Here is a 22,826-nt window from a genome sequence, read left to right on the forward strand (position 1 = left end):
ATGTTCAGACAAAAGGATACTAAAGGGAAAGGATTGTTGACGCCAAGCATCATGTATGAGCTGAATTTCTTTGAGCTTTATGTGATTTCAGGCAAGTTTTTTTTTTTTTTTTTTTTTTTTTCCTGCATGTGTATGTGCAGCTGTGAGCCTGATTGTACTTGTGCTTCCCTCTCCCTTAAGTTCCTGCTGGTGCTTTCCAGGAGGGCTTTGATTTGTATCTGGGCAATGCACTATTAGAGGGATTTCCCTGGGCCTGACAGCTCAGAGAATATGCAGCGAAATGGCAATGCCAGTGGGCTAAAAGAATGCTGGAAACAGGATTAGGATCATATTCTGGCAGACCCTGTCACCTCCTCAATGAGCCGAGGTTTCTAACGCTGGCACTTTTCATTCTCGCCATGGTTAAAACCTTTAAGAGAACCATGGAGAGGAGGGAGAAAAAAGCACTGATTGAATGGTACACTGTGATTTTTGTGTGGGGGGCTTGCTCTGGGGGGCTGCACATGCGCGTGTGTGTGTGTGTGTGTGTGTGTGTGTGTGTGTGTGTGTGTGTGTGTGTGTGTGTGTGTGTGTGTGTGTGTGAGAGAGAGAGGGAGAAAGAGAGTCAAAGCAAGAGATGCAGCTGACCATCGGGACTGTGTGGGTCAGACACAAACCTTTCTTGATCCATTTGTAAAGCTTTACTCTATGCAGTGTCGATTCTATAGTACAACGAAAAAGTAAACTAACTAAAATCTTAAAGTCGAGCCTTCTGAGTTTTAAAGTTTTGTTTATCTTCATATCGCCTTTTTTTTTTTTTTTAATTTTCAGATATCGCCCACAGATACACACATGGCACCACTTGCTTAAAGGAAAGTGGATGGAGATTCATGTGCTCATAGTGGTGAATATACAGCCCTGAGTGTTAGAGATGGAAGCACCTGATCCAGCATCAAGAGCCCAACAACAACTTGACCCTGCAGCACTACAATCTAGCAATCCCTGTTCAACCCCCAGGGTGTGTGTGTGTGTGTGTGTGTGTGTGTGTGTGTGTGTGTGTGTGTGTGTGTGTGTGTGTGTGTGTGTGTGTGTGTGTGTGTGTGTGTGTGTGTGTGTGTGTGTGTTTGGGGGATGGGTGTTAAGAAAAGAGAGAACATTTGGAACAAGAGTATTGTGTTATGTTCTCTGGTCTGGATGGCCCCATGGGAGGAAATCCTGCCGTGTACCTGGACAGATTCATACCCGGGATAACAAGGACATTCACTCCGGCTGCATATCCACACCACAATCTTATCAGTCACACAATCAGGACGCCCTTGGCTGAGGACACACACATACACATGTATGTGGTGTAATAAAACACAACAAGGTTAGGGTGAGGTGTTACACCCACATTAACGAGGCTAATCTGGTGAGATCATTATCCTCCTCAATCCGATGCTTGGACGGCGGTCATTCATAACGGTCGGAGAGAGGCTGCTCTATGCAGCAGCCGGGGTGCATTTGTTATTTACACTGGCTGAAAGGGGGGAAATGTATGTTAAAAGCCAATTAAATTAAACAGCGGACCAATGCTGCACAGCCGGAGCGATGCACTTACAGCCCACATGAAGTTTACTGTGGGAATAGCAAGGGCACATTTTGGAGGAGATGGCAGAGATGCCCAATAGCCCCACGTGTGTGTGTGTGTGTGTGTGTGTGTGTGTGTGTGTGTGTGTGTGTGTGTGTGTGTGTGTGTGTGTGTGTGTGTGTGTGTGTGTGTGTGTGTGTGTGTGTGTGTGTGTGTGTGTGTGTGTGTGTGTAGGGGAAGGGTTGGGTGGGGGTCTGTGCGTTTTGACAAACCATGCTGTTAAAGATATAATAGCAGCATAATCACCGCCCCGGGCCGTCATTCTTCAGGATAATGGCCTGCTTATTCATTGGGGATGGCTTATGTCTCCATGTGGTTTTTTTATTTTTCAGATTACGCTGTTCTTTTTCTGTCTCTTTTCCTCCTGTACTATGTCTCCCTGCAAATTCTCATAGCCTACATTTTACTTGTATTTTTTTTTTTTTTTTTATTTGACCTTCTTCTCTTCATAGTCTGGTTGCTTTTCTTCACCTTGCTGTTTCTTCTTCCTCTCACCATCACCTCCTTTTTGAGAGAAGAGAAGCTGAACTGCTATCACCTTAAATGTGTTATTTACATTATGCTTTAATTGCTTTTACACAAACTGATTTCATATAATTAGGAATTTAACCTTGTTCCTTGTAGTTGCACTCAATATCAGTAGGTTTAATGGTTTGCTTACTCACTGAGAGGCTGAACCATTACAACATAAGATCCTGAAGTTTCCCTCTACCTGTTGTATTTCTAAATGTGTGCCGTTAAATGACATTTGTACTGCAGTTCTGAACTGTAACACACCACCCGTTTGGCCATCACTACCTGCCACACTGTGGAAATATTCAGCACAGATAGAGAAATTTTCATTGTAAAGATCTTCAAGCAATGTTTTTATTTACGATTATTTTACAACAACACTAGTTCAAGTCTACATTGTTAGGGAGGAGTAAAGGAAACAACACTGCTGATGGTCCGCTCACTCTCCCCTCCACCATTATAAATCTATCTACCACTGGACCGAGTAGTTTGACAGAGATAGTGGGGGAAACAGCATTAGGATAATAGCAACAACAGAACTCAGATAGAGTCAAGACAGTAGTACACAGAGGACTCGGGTCAATTATTCACTGAAATCTTTTCACTTTCTTTGACTTCAGGCTTTTCAGTCTGGATTGCAAAATACAGAAGGTGGTAGTTTTCCAGCAGCTTTGTTCTATTGCTTTTTTCCAGCCAATTCCCGAGAAAAAAGTGAACACATTTAAAAGATTAATTCAACCCAGGATCGTTACACAGACAACCAAGAGAGGAGGGGTAGACGGGGGCGCCGGTGAGCTCAGCAAATACAATCTTACAATCTGACAGCTAAAGGAATTTTATCTGAGACAGAGTCCATTATCAATTATACAACATAATAGGAACTTTACAATTACCTTACCAGTAAACATTAATAGATAGACTTTTTTTTATTTTACATACTAAAATAATGTGCATTTTTTTTTCATATGAAGACATTGGCTTCCTGAACACATTAACAGAAAACATCAGAGACGTGTGTGACTCTCCTCATCAAGTGCTAACAGTCAGTGAGACCTTCAATGAAAAGCTGCATGTTTCCTCAAGAGAATATTAAGGCGAGAGTAAAGTACGGGTCCAGACATTTATCCAAAAGTCCAAATTTGTTTACAATCTCATTTTGTATTTAAAGTAAATTGATCAACTTATGTTAAAGTGATGTCAATCATGTTGCAACCTTAATCGACCGTTTTAGTGCACAGACCTTTTGAATTTATACAGGCGGTCTTAAATGGTATGCATGTTCATAATTGCATTTGCCCCAGCTCCCTCAGCCCAGGGCAAAATGTAATTAAAAGCTTGGAGAATTTAGTCACTGAAATCATTTTCTCATTATCAAGCCAGCCTCTGTACAAAGTGGCATATTACTGGCCATTAAACTGGTAAATTAGTCACTTTTAATTATGCTATTGAGGACAACATGGCTTGAAGTTTATTTTATTTATGTGCTGTTATGTAGTACATGCTATGTACATAACTGCACCGCTTAATTGAAATGTCAATGGTCCTGTGACAGAAATGGTCTCTTTGCTGCATGAGCAATGCCTTTTTCCTCCTGGCCAACGAGCGTCATCCCTTCAAAAGTGCCTCATTTTTTCACATTATCCTTGTAAACATTATTTGCATTGTCTTTTAAACTGAGTGCATTCATCATCAGTTGCGTACATCATTTTCACTTTTTTTTGTTTGGTTTTTTTTTTTGTTTTTTTTAGATTTCTGATGTGAAGAAGGTTCAGCAATACATGTCTGTTGGAAACATCATCATACTGTGTAGGAACATGTTCGCTGTCCTCTGAGTCGGGACATTCACGTGATCTGTCACATTATTCAAGCAATGTTCAATATCTTGTGGGTTTTCTTCTCCCGGGGTTATACTTTTGGACCTTGAGCTGCAACGGAAGCTTAGAAAGAGTCAAACAAGCTGTGGACATGTGGTCTGTCTTAAAAAGCTGTTAAATGCAGTTCTGTAGGTCCAGTGCATGTTGGCATGTTTTATTTTTGGACATTTCTGCATGTCCTATGCCCATCTGCTCAAGAAAGGGTCAGTATACGGTTCCTAAAGAACTACCACAGACACGCAGTAGGATGGGGTGATGTGTAGGCTGAGGCTTTGGCCTACTTTACATTGTCCTCCATACAGTTTGATTCTCAGTTAGACATTGTGTCCAGTCCCAGCGAGGCAGCGTGCTGTTTGGCCCTCAAACGCAGGTTCTCAATGCTGGTGGTCTTGTTGTTGTGGCTGGTGAGGCCGCCTGCAGCTGACGCCTGCAGCAGCGGGCTGTTCCACACCTGCTGGGCATGATGGGACAGGGACTGGTAGTAAGACTGGCAGGGCAGAGAGCCCAGCGGTGCAGGGGGCATGTTAACATTCATCCCCAGGTAAGGGAGTGAAGATGGGGCAGTGAGGTCAAAAGCAGGGTAATGCACCAGGTTGTTGGTGGCAGCCATGTGCTGGCGAAACTGCTCCTGCAGACGAAACAGGCTGAGAGGGGAGGAAGAGTAAGAGTGGCTCTGAGAGAGAGGCCCACTGCTGGCCAGGCCACTGCTGGAGGAGGACGGGGTCACTGATGGAGAGACCAGGGGAGAGTCTGGACAGAGAGAAGAGGGGATACATTTAATTATTGTAGTCAGCAGATGGGGGATGCCATGAAGCAAGTTTGTGAAGGACAAAGAAAAGAATTCAGCTCCTTGTCATAGTCAAAATCAAGTATCCCATGTTCTTACCTGGTTTAGGGCTGAGTCTTTTGCAAGCAGGAGAGACGTCCCCAGGAGTCACTGCTCTCTCACACTTCATCTCCTCTCTCTGAGATTTACTCTCATCCTCCTTATCGGTGGCATTATCCTCCGTCGCAGACTCGCTGCCAGAGTGTTCTGCTGACGTGACATTCAGCTCCATGTCCAGAGGTGCAGGGCGAACTACAGGCCCCTCTGTCTCCAGAGAAGAAGAGGAGGAGGAGGAGGAAGATGAAGGAGGGAGCTGGGTGTCAGGAAGGATAGTTGTCGTGGAGGGAGGTGCATCCTCCTTCTCGCTTCCTCCTTCCCCTGATGCCTCCTTCTGCTTCTGAAGCTGCTCCTTCTGGAGGCTGCGCTGCTTCTTACGGAACTTGGCTCTGCGGTTTTTGAACCAAACCTGAAGGCAGAGCAAAGAGGACGAGTTAGAGGGCAAACAAGCAGAAAAGATGTGGAAACTGGATGAAAACTGTGGCAGGCACCTCAGCACACACTCAAATGACTGATCTCAGTGAGCATCAGATGATCAAGTGTCAAGCATATAAGCCCAAAATCAATAATAAGCCTGCCTACAAGGCTATAACAGAATTAATTTACAGTTTAAAACCAATCAGTTATCATAGTCCAACTTAAATCACTTTTAATGGTGATGATAGTATTTTAATCGACACTATCTTTTAGCATTTATTCTATTCATATGGATAACTTACAGCTTCTGTTGTGCAGGAATAATAGCACAATAAGTACTCTTTAAAAATAGATTTGAACTTTTTTTCTGTATTGATAATAATGCACAGACACCATTTTCGACTCAAACTGTGAACAGACAAAGTAGGCTCATCGTTTTTTTTATTTTTATATTATTCTGATTCATCTCCATTGCTTCTTTACATCCCAACAAAGGGTCATCCCAAAGAAGGCTAGTCCACCCCCCAAAATTTAGGGAATATTACACAAAACTTGCATTAAAATTACAGAAATAATACAAGTCATCCGCATAATAAAACACATTAAAATCCTCTTTAAACTGCTACAAAAACACACATACATATCAGTATATTTATTGCCTACATTGTACAGTTTTCTGCTTTGTTTTGTTTTGTTTTGTTTTGTTTTGTTTTGTTTTGTTTTGTTTTGTTTTGTTTTCAGCTAAGCTAGCCGTAGGCATACCTGCACGCGGGCCTCGGGCAGGTTGGTGCACATGGCCAGCCGCTCCCTCATCACCACATCCGGGTAGTGGGTCTTCTGGAAAGTCTTCTCCAGCGCTTCCAGCTGCTGTGCGGTGAAAGCCGTGCGGCTCCGGCGCTGTTTGCGGTGCTGAGAGCCGTAGCGAGCCTCCAGGATGATGTCTTGAAATGCGCAGCCGTTGGAAAGGAAAAACACACGGTATGTTTATTTTACTCGGCATGATGGGATTATGACACCTTGATTTACGTGCATAAAAGTCAGCTACACCGTGATTCCAAGTAGTCTATTAAATTGGCACCTGAGAAGGTTAAAAAAAAAAACAAATTCAATAAACTTACTAAATGAAACGACATTTTGGGCGTAAATCAGTCCCCTGTTTGTAACAACTTTGTCTCATTTCTGCTTAGCTTTATGTCACTCATCCAGTGGCTGTTTTCAAAGCTGCCAAAATAGCTGCGGCTGTGTGAGCGTGCACTCAATTACCAGCTAGTCTCTCGGCCAGTGTGAGCGCGTGCACGGACGGACGGTAGTCGGGCGCGTGCTGCGCCTGTTGCGCGGCTTGCTGGTGCAGGTTGTACATGGCGCTGAGGGAGTTCATGGCGTGCAGGGAGTAGCCGTTCACCCCGTAGTGCTGCATGGTGAGAGGTCGATATACCTGCGGAACGGAAGAGAGGATGTGGTTGTGACATTCAGAGAGAGGAAGGACCGGGGGTTCATTCAAGGACATCTTGACATTAAGGGCGCGTGGCTGCTGATTGACACACTGTGACTATTGAACATGTGATCTATAACCAAACCTCAATTTTTATAAGAGGAACAAAATCATCTATTTATGGTAGCCTAGGTCCTCTGATAGGCTATGACACACACGAGCTTTATTAGTAAATGTCAGCAGGTCCTCGCGCTCAAGGGCCAATAGATTTTAATGTGTGCACTCGGACAAAAGTGTTATCCATTAACATCCAATTATCGCTCTGTTCAATCCATTAATTATACAAAAGACTTTTAATTGGTGTAATTATCACTCGTTCTCATAATGAACCGTGACGGATGCCTTATTCATGAATTTATTCACGTCGTTTCTGTGATCCCGCAGAAGCCAAATCCCCATTGAAAACGTTGCTTTGACAGATCAAGGCGTTGATGAAATGTGTTGGAAAATGAAATAAGGAGATTTGTTCCGGGTCTCGGTGGCAAAACCTGCAACCGCATAGCAGGATTATATTTTAATAGGCTATGATTACGGAAATGCTGCTCAGTAAGTGCTGTTCAATTTTAGTGACTTTTTTTTTTTCTCTTTTTGCTTTACTGCAGAAAATTCATTTTCTTGCAACACACATAGCAAAGCTTGCCATTTATTTTAGGTTATTTTATATTATTTATAATTAGGCCTGCGTACTGGCAGCTTTAAATGACGAACAGATTCATTTCTTGAAGGAAAACCATCATGTTATAGTCTCCGACATGGCAGCAATATCCCAAACTCTATTTTGTAGTTCTCCTTCATGACCGAGATTTTCATAGATGAAACGCTTGAGGACACGATTAGATATGTATTAGTGCGGAGGAGGCTGACAGGAGGGAATATCTCGGAGGCCCAAACAGTTATTATAACTATTACAGAGAGACCACAGGGAAGAGATATAAATCTTTCTGCTGCATGACAGGTAGAGTGTCCAGGGACCTGGCGGAGGGCCTGGATTTATCTACACATTTTGACAAAACTTTCAGGTTACCTTTTTACTGACTTCATAATTGTTTTATTTAATTTGACTAATTTACGGCGATTTCTTTGTGTACTGCAAAATGATAACTGGTCAATAACAACAAAACAGATTTTGTTGTGAAGTATTTAGTAATTCCATCATATTGTTGAACTGTTTATTTTTTTTATATTTTTATTTATATTACTACACGCTCTGAATTTATGATATCAATTTAACAAGGTCAGGTTAGGTCAAAATAAGGTTTTACATAACCTTATTACTGCTTGACATCTTTTGGTTATTACTCGATAATTCTTCTTATTTAAAGAATTGAATTTCAGAATTTTTATGGTAATTCTATAATAAATTACTCAATATTACCACTAATGATAATAATAAGAAGAAGAGGAAGAATGTCATCGTAAAAGATGGTGTCTTATAGAACAGAAAAGACTGGGTGGTCGATCTTGTAAACGCAGTTTTTTTCTGCCTATTTTTCTCTCTTTCTCTGAGAACGTGTGTGTACGTGTGTGTATGTGCGTGCGTGCGTGCGTGTGTGTGTGTGATGCCCGCAGTGCCCATTCCCAGCCTATTAAGTGGCTGCGGCGGCTGATGAATGTGATCAGAGGGCAGTGGGGAATAGTTTAATTCGCCGGGACAGAAGGTGCTTCGCTAAACATTTACTTTAGTCCCCCAAGTATTTGAGTTGAATGCCCCCTCCCCTCCCCGTCTCTCCCCCCTCCTCCCCTTTCCCTCTCTGGCGGCCTCTTATCCCATCGCCCCGGGGCAACGTTTTGGCTGAGATGTATGGCTTCTCCGCGGGTAAAAATATGCATGTTGATCCCCATTTGGCTCCCCGTCTAATGGAAGTGCAAATAGGTTTCGACTGCGAGGCCCTCCATTTATCATCAACGCTGACACGGACGGACGTACAGTGGCACTGGGTGGTTAGCTCTGGGTTGGAGTTCCCGCGTGTGCGTGTGCGCGTGGCCAAGTGTGCGTGCGCTCTAGTAATAGGCCAACGATTTTTCTTTCATTTTCTACACGCTTTAAGCCTCAAATCACACAAAATGTAGATCTATACGGGAAAGAGATGCATTATGTAGGTTATCTATAAATATTTGATGTAAATGTACAGATTTTTATTTGTTTACACCTGCTTGCCTGCAAGCACTGATGGAAGTCAGAGGGGCTAAAAGGCCTGCCACTGATTTTAGTCTCACTTGTAGCTCCGTTCAATGACGCTGTAGACAAACATATTTCAGTCTTTAAACTGCCCCATATTTTGTAGGCAAGCAAACTTTTTAAGTTTAAGCCTGCCTTCTCGTGATTACCGGCTTTACCCACCTTATTATATTTACCACTACATCTCTGGTTACAGCCTGTATCCCCTCTGCCCATATCAAATTCAGCACAATAGCTCATCACTGTGAGCCTGTCAGTGCTGTTATTGTCATTCATAAGCCTCTCCCTGCTCCAGGCACTGGGCCCTCCTGGCAGCCCTGCTCAATGCTTCGATTATCAAACCGTCATTATGTAAATTGGCATGTACAGTGCAACTCTTTGATCCGACTAAATTAGGAAAAATGTTATTTGCTAACAGCCCCCAGGGGCATGGGTCGACCCTCTGCACTTTGCTGTGTCACAGCGCAAACTGTCAGAGGCGCATGTGTTTGATTTTTCTCTGAGCTGCGTGAAGTTTAATTGTTACACAGAAGTCAGATTGAAATTTAAAGGTATTTCAATGTTTGGTATTTTATTGTCAGCATTTATCAAGCCTGTTAAAACAATTCAAGATGCCAACATCAGTGCGAGGATTATTATTTTTATTTTGAAACAAGAACGCACCCAGGACGTAACTTTAATATTAAAAAAATAAAATAAAATAACTCTGTATACATTTGAGTAATTCAGATGTTTTAACTTTAAACCCTTTCAGAAGGGACTAAGTTCATGTGTGCAGTGTAAATGAAGGAAGAACTGGAGTTCCTTTTATTTTGGCTTTGTCAGTTTTGGACTCGTGCATTAAAAAAAGAAGAAAAAAGGAGGCTTGTGAAAGGCTAGCTTTAAACAACCCTGTTATTGTTATTTAATTGTGTATTATTTGTAAAGTGAACGATGCCAGTTTTAGTTCTCAGGACAGACACCAGATTTATGATTACAAATACATTTAAACCGAGGAACCGCTTTCATTTCAACTCCACTGAAAGAAAACTACTTTTGTTGCAGGCTACGAGCGTAACATGTATGATTTTGTCCACTTTACAAACACAGCAAACTTCATTCTGATGTAGACACACTCGCAATTTAGCTTGAATTACTTCAGAGACTGTCTAATAAAAAAGGCAACATTTTTTCATGATCATCAAAGCACTTTCACACTTTCTTTTAAACGCGACATGTGAGACACACGTTTAACTGAACAAAGATATGGCTGAAAGTGTTTACCTCTTGTAGAAATAGTTTTCTTTTCCGTCACTTTGTACACAGACAGCACGGCTCGAGCTCCTTACGTCTTCAGGTGTGTCTTCTGCTCCTCCAGCTGCCTTGTGTTGGGTTTTTATGGCCACCCTTTCCGTCCTTTTGTCCGACAGTCAGATAACAAGTCAGGGGCGATGTAAAAGTCATCCAGTCTAACTTCAAGTCCGTTCGCTCGCGCTCCACCTGCTCCTCTCGTGGTGAATTCGCCGCGTCTCGCGCAGGAGTGAGAAGCCGCCATCTGCTGGTGCGCGAGATCCAGCGGAGGGATTTTAAGGAGAGCTTCGCGGGGGTCATGCTGGCTTTTTATTGGCTCATCGTGCTGTCAATCAAGTAAATAAGCTCGCTGATCGTCCAGCGGCAGACTGGCGCTCTGACTTCTGGAGTTATTTTCCAATATGATCAATTTAAGCATATTATGTCCGCTAAATCCCTCCGTGTCTGTCTACACGTTTTTTTTTCTTTCTTTTACTGAAATTGAAAAACATCTCCAAAATATGAAAATTTAAGCTTTTTAGTGGCTCATCTTTGGCAAAATGTGTAGATATTGGTTTTGGTCGATGTAAAATATAGAATAGGCCGAATTTAATTTCAGAGCGAGTCTGCTGTAATTTAGTGAAAATTTCTTGTCGGTTGTATTTCTTGAGCTCAGGCGAGTAAAATGTTCCTGTCAAGACATTTCACTGGAATATGAACTATACATTAAAATCAATGCAAAAGTACATATATGAGATACTTTGTCAGAACATTTTTAACAGTCAAACTATGAAGTAAACCTGGTTTCATGTATACAACGATGATTTAATTTTTTTAAAAGTTTTTGAAAATCGACTACCCTCAAACTTCTTGCATGGACTTGGACCATGAATGCAATTGCCTCTTTTTAGTTTCTGTGATGCACAGCAACCATCCTTTAGTTTGTTTGCTTTTCGGCTTTTTCTCCATGCCTCTGTAGGAGAGAGACTTTGGAGAGATGGCTAATAGATGCCAGGGCGCCGCCTTTAGACTCTCTCCCGGCCTGGAAGGATTTGGGATGGGATAGGGAAGACAAGACGCCATCTCAGCCTCCAAAAACCCCTGTCTTAAAATGACTGCGGGTAAGAGGATTAGGGCAATAATGCCCTTCTCTTCTTGAAGGGTTTTTAGAGAAGATTTCTTCTCCCGGAGCAAAACCGTTTAGGTAGGGAATTAAGGGCAGCGCAAAGTAGCCTTTTAATGTAAAGCTTGCATATTTTGTTGGGAGATTCTTTGGGAAAGTGATTGGCCTCTAACGCAGTTTTATCTCTGACCGTGTTTCTCACTCTGAACACATTTTGAACAGTAGACAAAAGATTTCATGGAATAGAGAATATTTATGTGTTTGTGCACATTAAAACACAACTGCACCCAAATGCACTGTTTATAGACAACCAGTGTTTTGTGGACATGAAGATGAAAGTTGGGCTGTGTGTATGTGTGTGTGTGTGCGTGTGTGTGTGTGTGTGTGTGTGTGTGTGTGTGTGTGTGTGTGTGTGTGTGTGTGTGTGTGTGTGTGTGTGTGTGTGTGTGTGTGTGTGTGTGAGAGAGAGAGAGAGAAGGTGTGAGAGATCATTTTCTTTCAAGAAAAAACGTCATTTTTATGTCGAAAAGTCTTGTAGCTATTTTAAGAACAAGTCATATATACTAGCTTTGAAAATGTATTTATTTTTGAATGCTGAAATAGAAAAACTGTAAAATGAAACGAAGAGGAAAATGACAGTGGTGGAACTCTTGTAATAATAAATTGTAATCACTACATCCAATAAGGTAAGTAACTTAAGATAAGGGATAATATATTTGATATTTTCTTAAACACTGAATTAAGTTCCAAAATAGGAATAAGTCTTATAAGTCTTATATACACTTATAAGTAAGGGGGTTGTTTTACCTTTAAACGTATTACTATTATTAATAATAAGAATATTAATATTATTATTGTTATTATTGCTCCTACGACTACTCTTATCAGCCAGTTGATGTAGTTTCTCGTCCCTGACGCGTCTTTCCTTCTAAATCTGTTTCTTTTCAACCGCCTCAAACTTTTTCCATGTGCTTCAAAGTCTTCCCCTCGCCTGGAAAAACTCGTGTGCCTCTCTGGTTCTGTCGCCTTGGTAGGCTCCTATCACTCGGTTTTTCTCCGAGGTCTGAGAAAGAAAGAGGATTAACTTGTGAACCAATGGAAATAAGAACTTAAACGGGAGGTAAATCTGGCCACTGTCTCTTTGTGAGGACCGTCTCTAAAGCAATTAAAGCGAGAAAGAGTTTCTTCTCAGCGCCTCTCCACCTAAAGCTCCTTAGAGCGACTAGAGCTGTCCAGCGCATCTGAAGGGCTTAAACGCCAAAAACCAGCTCCCCTCACCCTGCACCCAGCACCCAGCCATGTCTGTGAATACAAGGTGCGCAAACAATGACCTCCAGCTGACGAACACACCCGAAATTTCAAAAACATTTACACATTTAGGCAGAAACTCCATATCCTCATGTAGATTTTAACCCTAAACTCTTTTTAAGGATCAATCTGTGTTGTTTCTGTGCTGATCTCCTGTCGCGTTTAACCCCTTTTACTCTACTCTCTGAGCAGTTCACACAGATATCTGCGATGAACTTGCTCCCCTGCATTTGGCAGAGATATGACGTACAAAACGATCTTCGTTTCCGCTGAATTCTGTTCTCTAATAGCTAATTAATACTCTTAATGATGTTTCTGCAACTTCATGAATACATTAGGTCTGCAAAGCAGCGCGCCTCAGCCTCCCCTGCACCATTCAAGGGTATTTCAGCATCTGTTCATCCCACAGCAATTAATCATTTTGATGTGTAGTTTAAAATCGACTTCTTGCAGGAGACCTTTTTGACAAGAATAACAAAGCAGTTTGCCAGGAGCCACCTCTTAGACACGTTATTAGCAGCACTTGCACAGTAAGACCCGCTTTTCCCATTTCTTTTTTTTTTTTTTCCTTTTTTTTTCTTTTTAGAGAATATATTAGATAAATGAATTTAAAAAGACAGCCACAATTTTGCGGTTTATTGTCAGCACCATGCCTCTGAATCCTCCTGAAATCCCTTTTATTGGTGACAAGATCTCAGGATCTCCTCTGCAAATCCCTCCTCTAAAAGTTTTCAACCTGTCAGTTTCCTCTGAAAGCTGTATAATTCCCCCTCTTTTTCTCTCCATCCATCCCCTCCTCTCTTTCTTCTTGCCCTCTTTTTCCTCCCTTGTCTCAGTCCTTCTGTCTCATTTCTTTTCCTTGCCTTCTCTCCTCTCTCTCTGGCCCGGATCCCTCTGCACAAGGGGCCCCATTGTATAGTCCTAATCCAGAGGCAACACAGCTTTAGGGACATGCAGGGATAAAAGGCCCATTAAGCCCACAACTTTATGGGGGCAAATCTCTCCCTAATCCTTCGCTTTATCTAAACAAAAGCCCCTCTGCCTTAATCCACCTATGTGTTGAAAAAAAGGAGAGGAAAAACTGGAGAGAGTGGCAGGGAAGGAGAGAGAGAGAGAGATTGTTGAAGAAGAAAAAAAATCTCACACTGTAGGATTGAACTAGGAGAGATCATATGGGGAGGGTCTGAGTTTCCTGGAAGAGCTAAGTAATAGTGACAAGCTTTCACCTGCACCAAGGAACTTTCACATGTGTTAACTATAACTGCTGCAGAGGTGAAATGAACCGTCATCCACATATATGCACGCACATGATACAAATGCATGCACATTATTGATGAACTTATGAGTAATATGATATTAAAATGGACAAACGGAGTTCTGGTCTGGATTAAAGGAGAGCATGAAGGTCTGCAGTCACTGCTCAGTGCAAAGAGGAAGTAGATGAATACAGCTGTGTGCTCACACATAGAAACATATGCACATATAATTTGACATCAATAAAATATATGTGTGTGTGTGTGTGTGTGTGTGTGTGTGTGTGTGTGTGTGTGTGTGTGTGTGTGTGTGTGTGTGTGTGTGTGTGTCTGTTTCCAATCTGATCATAACAAAATCAAAACATGAACTTTAGCTGTTGATTCGCGTAATTCATTAGTGTGTCTTTAAAACAATTAGAGAGCTAAACCATCTTCAAATTTTGTGATTAGTTGACTTTTTTTTTTTTTACATTAAATTACATATTTTGTCATTAGTTGCAGCTTTCTTCATTCTGAAAATCAATCTGTCCGGCTAATCTTAGAAAATGTTTATGTATGTATTCAGAGGTGTGCTGAAACACACAGACTAAGCCCTGTTTGACCCGCCTCAGCAGCACAGAGTACGCTGGAGGGCTTTCTGCACGTATTCTGTACCAAATACTCATCAACCACTGAAGGCTTACTGGATGATAACATTCAAACTCTGTGATTTTAAAAACACAAAATGCTATTTGTTTTCTTTAGATTAGATACTGTAGTGCAACAACACATTTATTTTACAGTATAGACAGAAAGCTTCAGTGCCATGTTGCATCTTCAAACCCTCTATGAGAAACACATGCTCTTGGACAGACACATGGCATTTTTAGGGCTCCGTTAACTTTTATGTCTGTAGTGTGATTGTTTCATCTGTAGGCGTTAAATTTTATTTACATGTACATATCTTTAAACTGCTTAGATTTCTGTCCCGGTTTGATTCCAACATTGAGTGTCACAGTCACAGCCCTCACTGTCCATCTGTGTTGCTCCCCACAGAGTGGAGACAGTCTCAGATTTGTAGTCCAAATCCTGTTAGACTCAGGTGTGGCCTTCCCTCTTTTACCCCCTGTTAATATTGACACAGGGTGTGTCCTGCTTTGCCCAGATTCCAATTAAAGAAATGGACTCATGAGGCCAAACGTTAGCAGCGATGACAAAGCCAAAGCTCCTCTGTGGAACTGGAATCCCTTCACTTCCTCTAAAACATCTGTCTTTACTACAGAAAATCCCACTGTAGCTGCTCCACTGCGGACAATCAGACCCTAATCTGGAGCTGGGTTTAGCAGACTGAGAGCTCAAATCTGATGGTTTTAGTCAGAGCTGTGAGGGATAGGTGGTGAGAGTGGCTGATACCTGCTGCGTCAGGGGTAAATACTGACAGTAACATTTGTGTTGAATGTGGCATTGTCCTGTGAGATTGTGAAAAGTTATCCAAGATCCTTCCAGAATAAAATCCTCCACCAATCTGTCAAAGATGTCAAAAGCCAGAGCATCACACATCTTTTACTGTCAGCATGGCACTCATCATGTTGCCTTCATTAACAATCTCAATTACCTCCTCCTCCTCGGCTCTGTGCCTTCCTAATAGAGCTAACACAGACTTAATGAAGCAAATAGTTGGGACAATTTAGTCATTAGAGACAATTAAGACAATCCAATGCAATCCACCTCAGACCAGGAGACAATCAGAGTAGTCGGGGAGAAATTCAGCAGCCAGCCACCCCGACCAAACATAGCCGTCTGCCGAGTCAGCCAGTGCAGAGAAAGCTTTAGAGTGGATTGAAGGAATTTTCCCTCTGGTGGTATCACTCGTAATACTTGAACCATTATAAGGCTGATCAGTAGTTGGCTGGAGGCATCTCCGTTTCCTCCATGCAGGGATTACACCTGGCCTCAGGAGGAGGAAAATGTTTCCTAAAGAGGCAAGCAGACGGAGAGGCAGACACAAGGAAGCCTGGATGCATTCCACCACAATAAAGTATAAATCCTCCTCTTCACAGCGTATTACAGGAATGAACATAAGGGATTGTGTCATTGTTGCCCTATAATCTGGCTTTAAACTCCTTGTTTTACAAATGGTCCTCTTTAAAAAGCTCTTTCTTTTTGTGTGGGTATTTTTTTCCCCTCCCTTCATCCTGTATTAACCTGCTGTTTCCTCATCAGCAGTTTTTCTTTTTTTGTTCCTGCATGTCAGATTGGGGTTTCGAGTATTATAACTATCTATATTTACAGAATTCCCTGGTAATGCGTAGAAATGCGACTCTCCTTCTAAAGGTCTCGTGTAAAGTGCATCATTCTTCCTATTAACCAGCAATGACAGTATGTTCCAGTTTTGTCACCAAAATAGACCATTCACACTGCATGATACACTACATGCTAGAATATTATAATTTTCCAAATGTCTTTCCATGTGTCCTTGCCCTCAAAAGCTAAGGGTAATATCCCATCCCGCTTTGGAAGTGGAGATGCCGGCACTTTTTTCTGTTCGCTGAACAGGCAGCCCGCATGAAATAACTCTTGAGAGAAATGCTCAAGCTGACATCTTCTCTTGTGTCTCCACCTCTTCTGTCTTTACCGAGCCTTAACAGACTGCATGCATTTGAGACAGAAGTAATTTAAACAGTAATCACAATTCATGGTTGATAAGTGTACACAAAACCTCTTTGTACCAAGGACGAGTATGGGAGCGTTCACTTTTCATGAAAGGAGAATTTTTGGTACCGCTGTAACTCATCATTTATGTAGGGTTTCTAAGTAGCAACTAATGGCTAACTAAATAACTATTAACAGTTCAGAAATCAATAGTTTATATATGAGTTATGAGGGATTGATAAGGGCAACTTTGGGGTTGCCAGGTTATGAAATCAATCCTTTTTATGGTGTGTATCCTTTATGGATGCAATGATAATACTTTCTAATAGGCCATCAAGTCTGCATTTATAAAAGTTAATATGTAATCAGCAAATTCTGTTTTACTTATATGTTGTTGTTTTTTTAACTATTTTGTCAGGGAGGATGATTATGACCAACAGAATGAATGGATGGATGGATGGATGGATGGATGGATGGATGGATGGATGGATGGATGGATGGATGGATGGATGGATGGATGGATGGATGGATAATTAATTCTATATATTGAGCATGAGTAAATCATTTATTAACCACTGGTGAAGCTGTTAGTTACCACTTATAAAAGCTTTATTAGGAGCGTCTTATTGGGCTCTGTGAGCATGGTGAACATTACATATGCTAAACATCAGCATGGTAGCATTGCTACTGTGAGGATGCTAAAATGTTGATGTTAGCACTGAGCTCAAAGTGACAGAGCAGCCACAAAACCAGTAGACTCTTAGTCTTGTCATTTTAAACAACCCCAATTCCAAAAAAGTTGGAACATAAAACCGGATGCAGTCATTTGCAAATGAGCTGTACAGACAACAGTTTCACAAAGTGTCCCTGATCCTTTTCCTAACATCCTTTATGCAATCATGTGTTCACAAGTGGTGAACCTCTCTCCATCCTCACTTGTGAACGACAGAACCTTTCCAGGATGCCCTTTTCATACCCAGTCTTGATACTATCACCTGTTACCAATGAACCTGTTTACCTGTGGAATGATCCAAGCAGGTGTTTTTGGAGCATTGAACAACTTTCCCAGTCTTTTGCTGCTACTGAACCAACTTGGTTGAAACATGTTGCTGCATCAAATTCTGAATAAGAATATGTTTAATGAAGCTGATGAGGTTAAACATTAAATATACTGTATTTGTACTGTTTTTAATTCAGTATATGTCAGAAAGGATTAGCTTGTTTCATTTGTGTTTTTCATAGTGTACTACAGTTGAGTCTGATAGGTAACATAAGAATGCAATGATAATGACATGTAGGCAGAATTTAACTTGTGATGTTGCAGGCAGTAGGTGATATGAGGGGGGATGCCAGAGAGAACAGGGGCAGAGGTTGTTTAGTTGCATATGTTCGTATTGTCTGCCTGACTCATTGATTCTTTATCTGCCTGAGGTTTATCTAAGTTAGAGTCTATGACCCCGACCACGGCTCTGAAGTATCAGTAGGCTGTACTGTATATTGATGAATCCTTGGTGCTGTCCGTGGTGCTGAAGTAGCAGACAGATTTGTAATTGCCCCCTTTTCTCTCAGTGTGGCCCTTCTGTCAATTCCATCTTGGATCTATAATTTTCTTTAAACTATGTACTATAAATACTCAACTCTATACCATATTATAACCTATATTCTCTATTGACTTGTGTCGCATTCATGATCAATGTGACAAGTAGCAGCGTGTAGTTGAAGAGGGAGAGGATCATAGAGACACACTACTGCTGCCTGTAGTATTCCTATAGTATTCCTAATATTCCTATGATCATATGATGATCATAGGAATGATGAAATTATTTTAGGGGAGACATACAGACTACTGATACATCCTCCCAGCTAAAAATGAACAAATCACCTACCGGTTGCAGTTATGGGATGGACGTTTTAGACCACTAGGCAACAAATATGCCCCATGCATCTTCTGTTAGTCTGAGATCTTTCTGCTCACTTTTACTATTAGGCTGTAATCAAATTATTTTGACAGGCGTTCTAACAAAAGAAGCTCTTCATCAGTTTCTTATTAAGATGCATTAGTTGTGGTGATTGAGTTTTTCGAGAAACAGGCAGTGGCTGTGGTTGATAAGAGATGTGGCTCAGTGATTGTGGGCTGAAATGATTTATGGAATATCAATGTCGCTCCAAGCTCAAGTCTCTTTCTTTAAAGAGAAATTAAAATTTGATGACTTTGCTCTTTAAGACTGCACAGAATTATGGTACAAACACAATTTAATCGCCAAATTAGCAGTTTGTTAGAGCAGTAATTAACAGTTACATCACTGCTGAAACACTCATGGCCATGATTGGTACTGCACACACTCACACACACACACACACACACACACTGACAGATTGGGGTGACGCCAGGCAGCAGGTCTGGTTCCAGCCTGCTGTCCTCTAGTCTCTTCACTCATTCTCTTTCTCTTTTTCTTCATCCTGCTCCTTGTTTGAGTCTCAGAGGCCCCATCCCTCCTCCTCCTCCTCCTCCTCCTCCTCTGCTCTCTCCATCGCCTCTGAAAGGAACCTTGCTGGGCCCAACTGTCTGTGTAACGAGCTGGGCAGGACGGTCACAGTGGGGTTTGCAATTGTGTGCGTCAGTGTGTTTACACTTGTGTATGTGTGTTTGCTGTGAGTACTTTGTGGGGGGTTTCAAGGAGTCTCCCCATGAAAGTGTACTTTAGGCTCTATCACCCCTTTTTCCTCTCTCTCTCTCTCTCTCTCTCTCTCTCTCTCTCTCTCTCTCTCTCTCTCTCTCTCTCTCTCTTCCACAGCAGGGAGCAGAGGGAGGAGGTGGAGCAGGAGGCTAATGGATATGTTTGTTTACCTATTTGTCCTTGACATGATCAATTGATCAGCAGGCTAATTCACTGCCACCGTGGGCTCATTACGTTTCCATTTAAATTGCAAATGGATTTCTTCGAGGCTTCATCTTCCATTCCCATTTCCACTGCATGTGTGTCGGCGTGGATGTACAGTAGAGGTGTGTGTCCATGGACACCTCTGGAGCTCAAACACAGCACAACATAATGCCCTCATCTGCGTTCATTTATTGGTGTGCGTGAGACAAAAGTTTTATGTCAGAAGTGAAGACCCACCTTATGTCACGTGTGTCTTTCTCCTCCTCATTTTTCATGTCATTATGAAGTAAAACAGGGATAATTAGCTTTATCATGAAGTGGATGTCAGTCATTAAATGGCTGTCATCAAGTCACACACACACGCATACACACAAACACACACACACACACACACACACACACAGTCCCCTGGGAGCGGTGTGAGCTAATTCCTGGGCAGTAAAAGCCTGTGATTATGTGTTGCTGGGAAGATTACAGTGAACGATTACTGATGTGGAATTTAAACAGTGGGGAATGAGCAGCCAAATTGAGCCAACAGCAGGAGATTGACGTTATCACAAATGAGCTTCTGGTAAAGCTGTTTACGCTGCATTTTGACTACATCTAAATAGTAATTCTTTTTTTTCACCATTTTAAAGGAAGAGATTGAAATTTTGGGAAATATGCTTATTATCTGTATTGGGAGGAGTTAGATGAGAAGGCTCTATCTGTCTGTTTGATATGAAGTGCGAGTCTGTTAGCTTAGCTTAGCATAAAAACTGGATACAGGGGGAAACAGCTAGGCAGGCTCTATCCAAATTTAATGAAAGCCACCTACATGCACTAATTAACGCATGTATAATATAAATATAAAAGATATATATGTTAATCAGTCTGTGTTATAGGGGGATTTTGTTACCTTCTGACGGGCTATGCTAGCTGTTCTCCCCATTTCCAGTCTCTTTGCTAAGCTAAGCTAAGCTAAGCTAAGCTAAGCAGCTGGCTATAGCTTCATATTTACTGTACAGTGTTGATGTTCTCATCTAGAAGAGAAAGAGAAAACCCCTGTTCCCCAAAATGTGGACATATCCCTTCAAGTGTAAGAGATAAAACAAGCACATTTCTATTATTTTCAAATATCTTTCTGCACTGAGTTCAGCCATTAAAACAGAAAATCGACAGATAGTCAGACGGGTGGATACATGAATGGCAGGGTCTTTACAACGACATCTCATGGGATTCATTTGTTTCATTGGCTTGTTTGGCCATAATGGGCTTTATATGATGACTCCTCACCCCTGTCAGATTCCACCATGATCCAAACAAACACACGCATTCATCACCATCTAACACACACACACACACACACACACACACACACACACATTCTGATCAATGGCCATAAATTTGATCCATGACAAGCCTGACACGTGCACCCACGAGGCCTTTGGTCACTTTGCTACTCTCGACCACTCCCAATGCAACACACACTCATATACTCACACACATACAGAGACAAGCGCCTTTTCCCCTCTCTCACTCCTTTCCTTCCCCTGACACTCTTGTCAAGGACCTCGTTGACCCCTGACCCCGCCCCACTTGGCACTGTTATTGATTTTTCCTCCGACCCTCTCAATCTGGGATGAAGAAGGGTGAGAACGGGAGAATTAGTCGCCATAGTCAGGTATAACGGAGGGGACGCCGAGGATGAAGGGGAGCGATCAATTCGCGCTGATGGCTGAGCTTGCAGCAGCAGAAACGACAGTCAGCCATGGAGAAAATCAAAAGGGCTCGAGGCAAAGATGTGATGGGGGTGAGAGAGGGGAGATGGGGGGGGGGGGGGGGCTGGAGGGAGGTCTTGTTTGTTGTCTTTTCATGTTTTGGACTTTTACAGAGTATTTATTGACACAAAAAACATTTAAAAGATGGAAGATAGGAGAGAAAAAGTAACATATTATAATAATTACACAATCACAGCATTCCATACATTGTGTACAATCGGTGTACAGTCAGAAGTGGAGGAAGTATTCAGATCCCTTAAGCAGAAGTAACAATACTACACTGTAAAAATACTCCATCACAAGTTAAAATCCTGCATTCACAACTTTGCGTAAATAAAAATAAAAAGTATTATCAATAAGTATGAAAACTAAGGGTACGCATTGTGCAGTAACACGTTCCCTGTCAGTCTTTTGTTGTATCACACAGAACTGAGGTCAGAAACTCAGGGCATCTGTGGCTCAGGAGGTAAAGCGGTCATGCACTTATCATAAGATCAGTGGTCTACATGTCAAAGTATCCTTGGGCAGGATAATGAACCCCAAATTGCCCCCGATGTGTGAGTGTGTGTGTGAATGTTTGAAAGCTTTTAATGAGCTGGTAGCTGAGCCATCGTATGAACGTGTGTGTGAAAAGGTGAATGCAGACATTGAGTGGTGGTCAGACTAGAAAAGAGTTATATACATACAGTCCATTTACCATTACTGAAAGTGCAATAGAATGTTATTTTGTAGTCACATGTTCCATATATGCTCAGTTTGTCCCATCTATATGTCTCACTGCAGTTGGCCTGTTTAAATATTCGCTGCTTGTTCAATCAGCACTGAGCTCTTTCAGAAATGTACCTCCCTCCTCCCTGTTTTCTCATTTAGCATTCATTTTTCTCAAAAAACACAACCACCAGTGTCCGCAGGTGAAAGGCAGACAAAAAATAAAAATGATGGAGGAGATGGCCTGTCAAATCTTCCACTACCATCTTTTTCCCCTTCTACCTAAGCTCCCATTGGCTGTTACACATTTCACTTGTGCTGGGACGCAACTCAACCAGACTGACCCCAAAGAAAGGAATCATATTTGAAGGTGTCAAAGTTTTGAATTTTGAACTTTTCTGATACAGGGTGGGCTAACACTGCTTTAAAGACAGTATAAATACTGTCTGGATTAGCTGCTACAAACACCTGTCCAGATGTTAGTGTCTGCATGTCTTTCTTCATGTTGCCACTGAGAGTATGCACATTTGACAATGGTAATAAGAGGAGTATCTTTGTGTTGAGCTGATCAGATGACACCTTGCCTACCTTTGTCTTTGCTTGTTTGTTGCACGTCGTACACAGACACATCACACAGATGTTTGTTTGATAAGCATGTGCTCTCTCTCTCTCTTAATGGTAAGCAAAAGCTTTTTAAGCAACCTCGGGTCCTTCTTTGACGCAGCTTGCAATAATCCATTCTCACTCCACCACCTCCTCATGGATCAGGTTAGAGATTTCACAGCAGTGTTCGGAGGTGACACACTTAGACATAATCTTTTTTTTCCTTATTTAATTTCCCACCATCCTCTCAGCTGATTCTCCCCCTGTCACTTTAGACGCAGCTAAGAGACTGATTTGGCTTTCATAATCTCTTCTTGCATTC

At 41.8% G+C, this 22,826-nt stretch overlaps 1 protein-coding gene across 1 annotated transcript; it reads right to left on the reverse strand.

The window, feature by feature from the left end:
• Nucleotides 1-2,459: 2,459 nt before the first annotated feature.
• On the reverse strand, nucleotides 2,460-10,506 carry dmbx1a (diencephalon/mesencephalon homeobox 1a). Its single transcript, XM_070974518.1, has 5 exons — nucleotides 10,231-10,506; nucleotides 6,560-6,731; nucleotides 6,059-6,237; nucleotides 4,883-5,288; nucleotides 2,460-4,746 (listed from the first exon to the last, which is right to left on the reverse strand). The coding sequence occupies exons 2-5, from the start codon at nucleotides 6,711-6,713 to the stop codon at nucleotides 4,307-4,309; spliced, it is 1,179 nt and encodes a 392-aa protein (XP_070830619.1). The 5' UTR covers nucleotides 6,714-6,731; nucleotides 10,231-10,506; the 3' UTR covers nucleotides 2,460-4,306.
• Nucleotides 10,507-22,826: the final 12,320 nt, after the last annotated feature.

This window comes from Chaetodon trifascialis, chromosome 11 (assembly GCF_039877785.1).
Source record: "Chaetodon trifascialis isolate fChaTrf1 chromosome 11, fChaTrf1.hap1, whole genome shotgun sequence".
Taxonomy (NCBI): Eukaryota; Metazoa; Chordata; class Actinopteri; order Chaetodontiformes; family Chaetodontidae; genus Chaetodon; species Chaetodon trifascialis.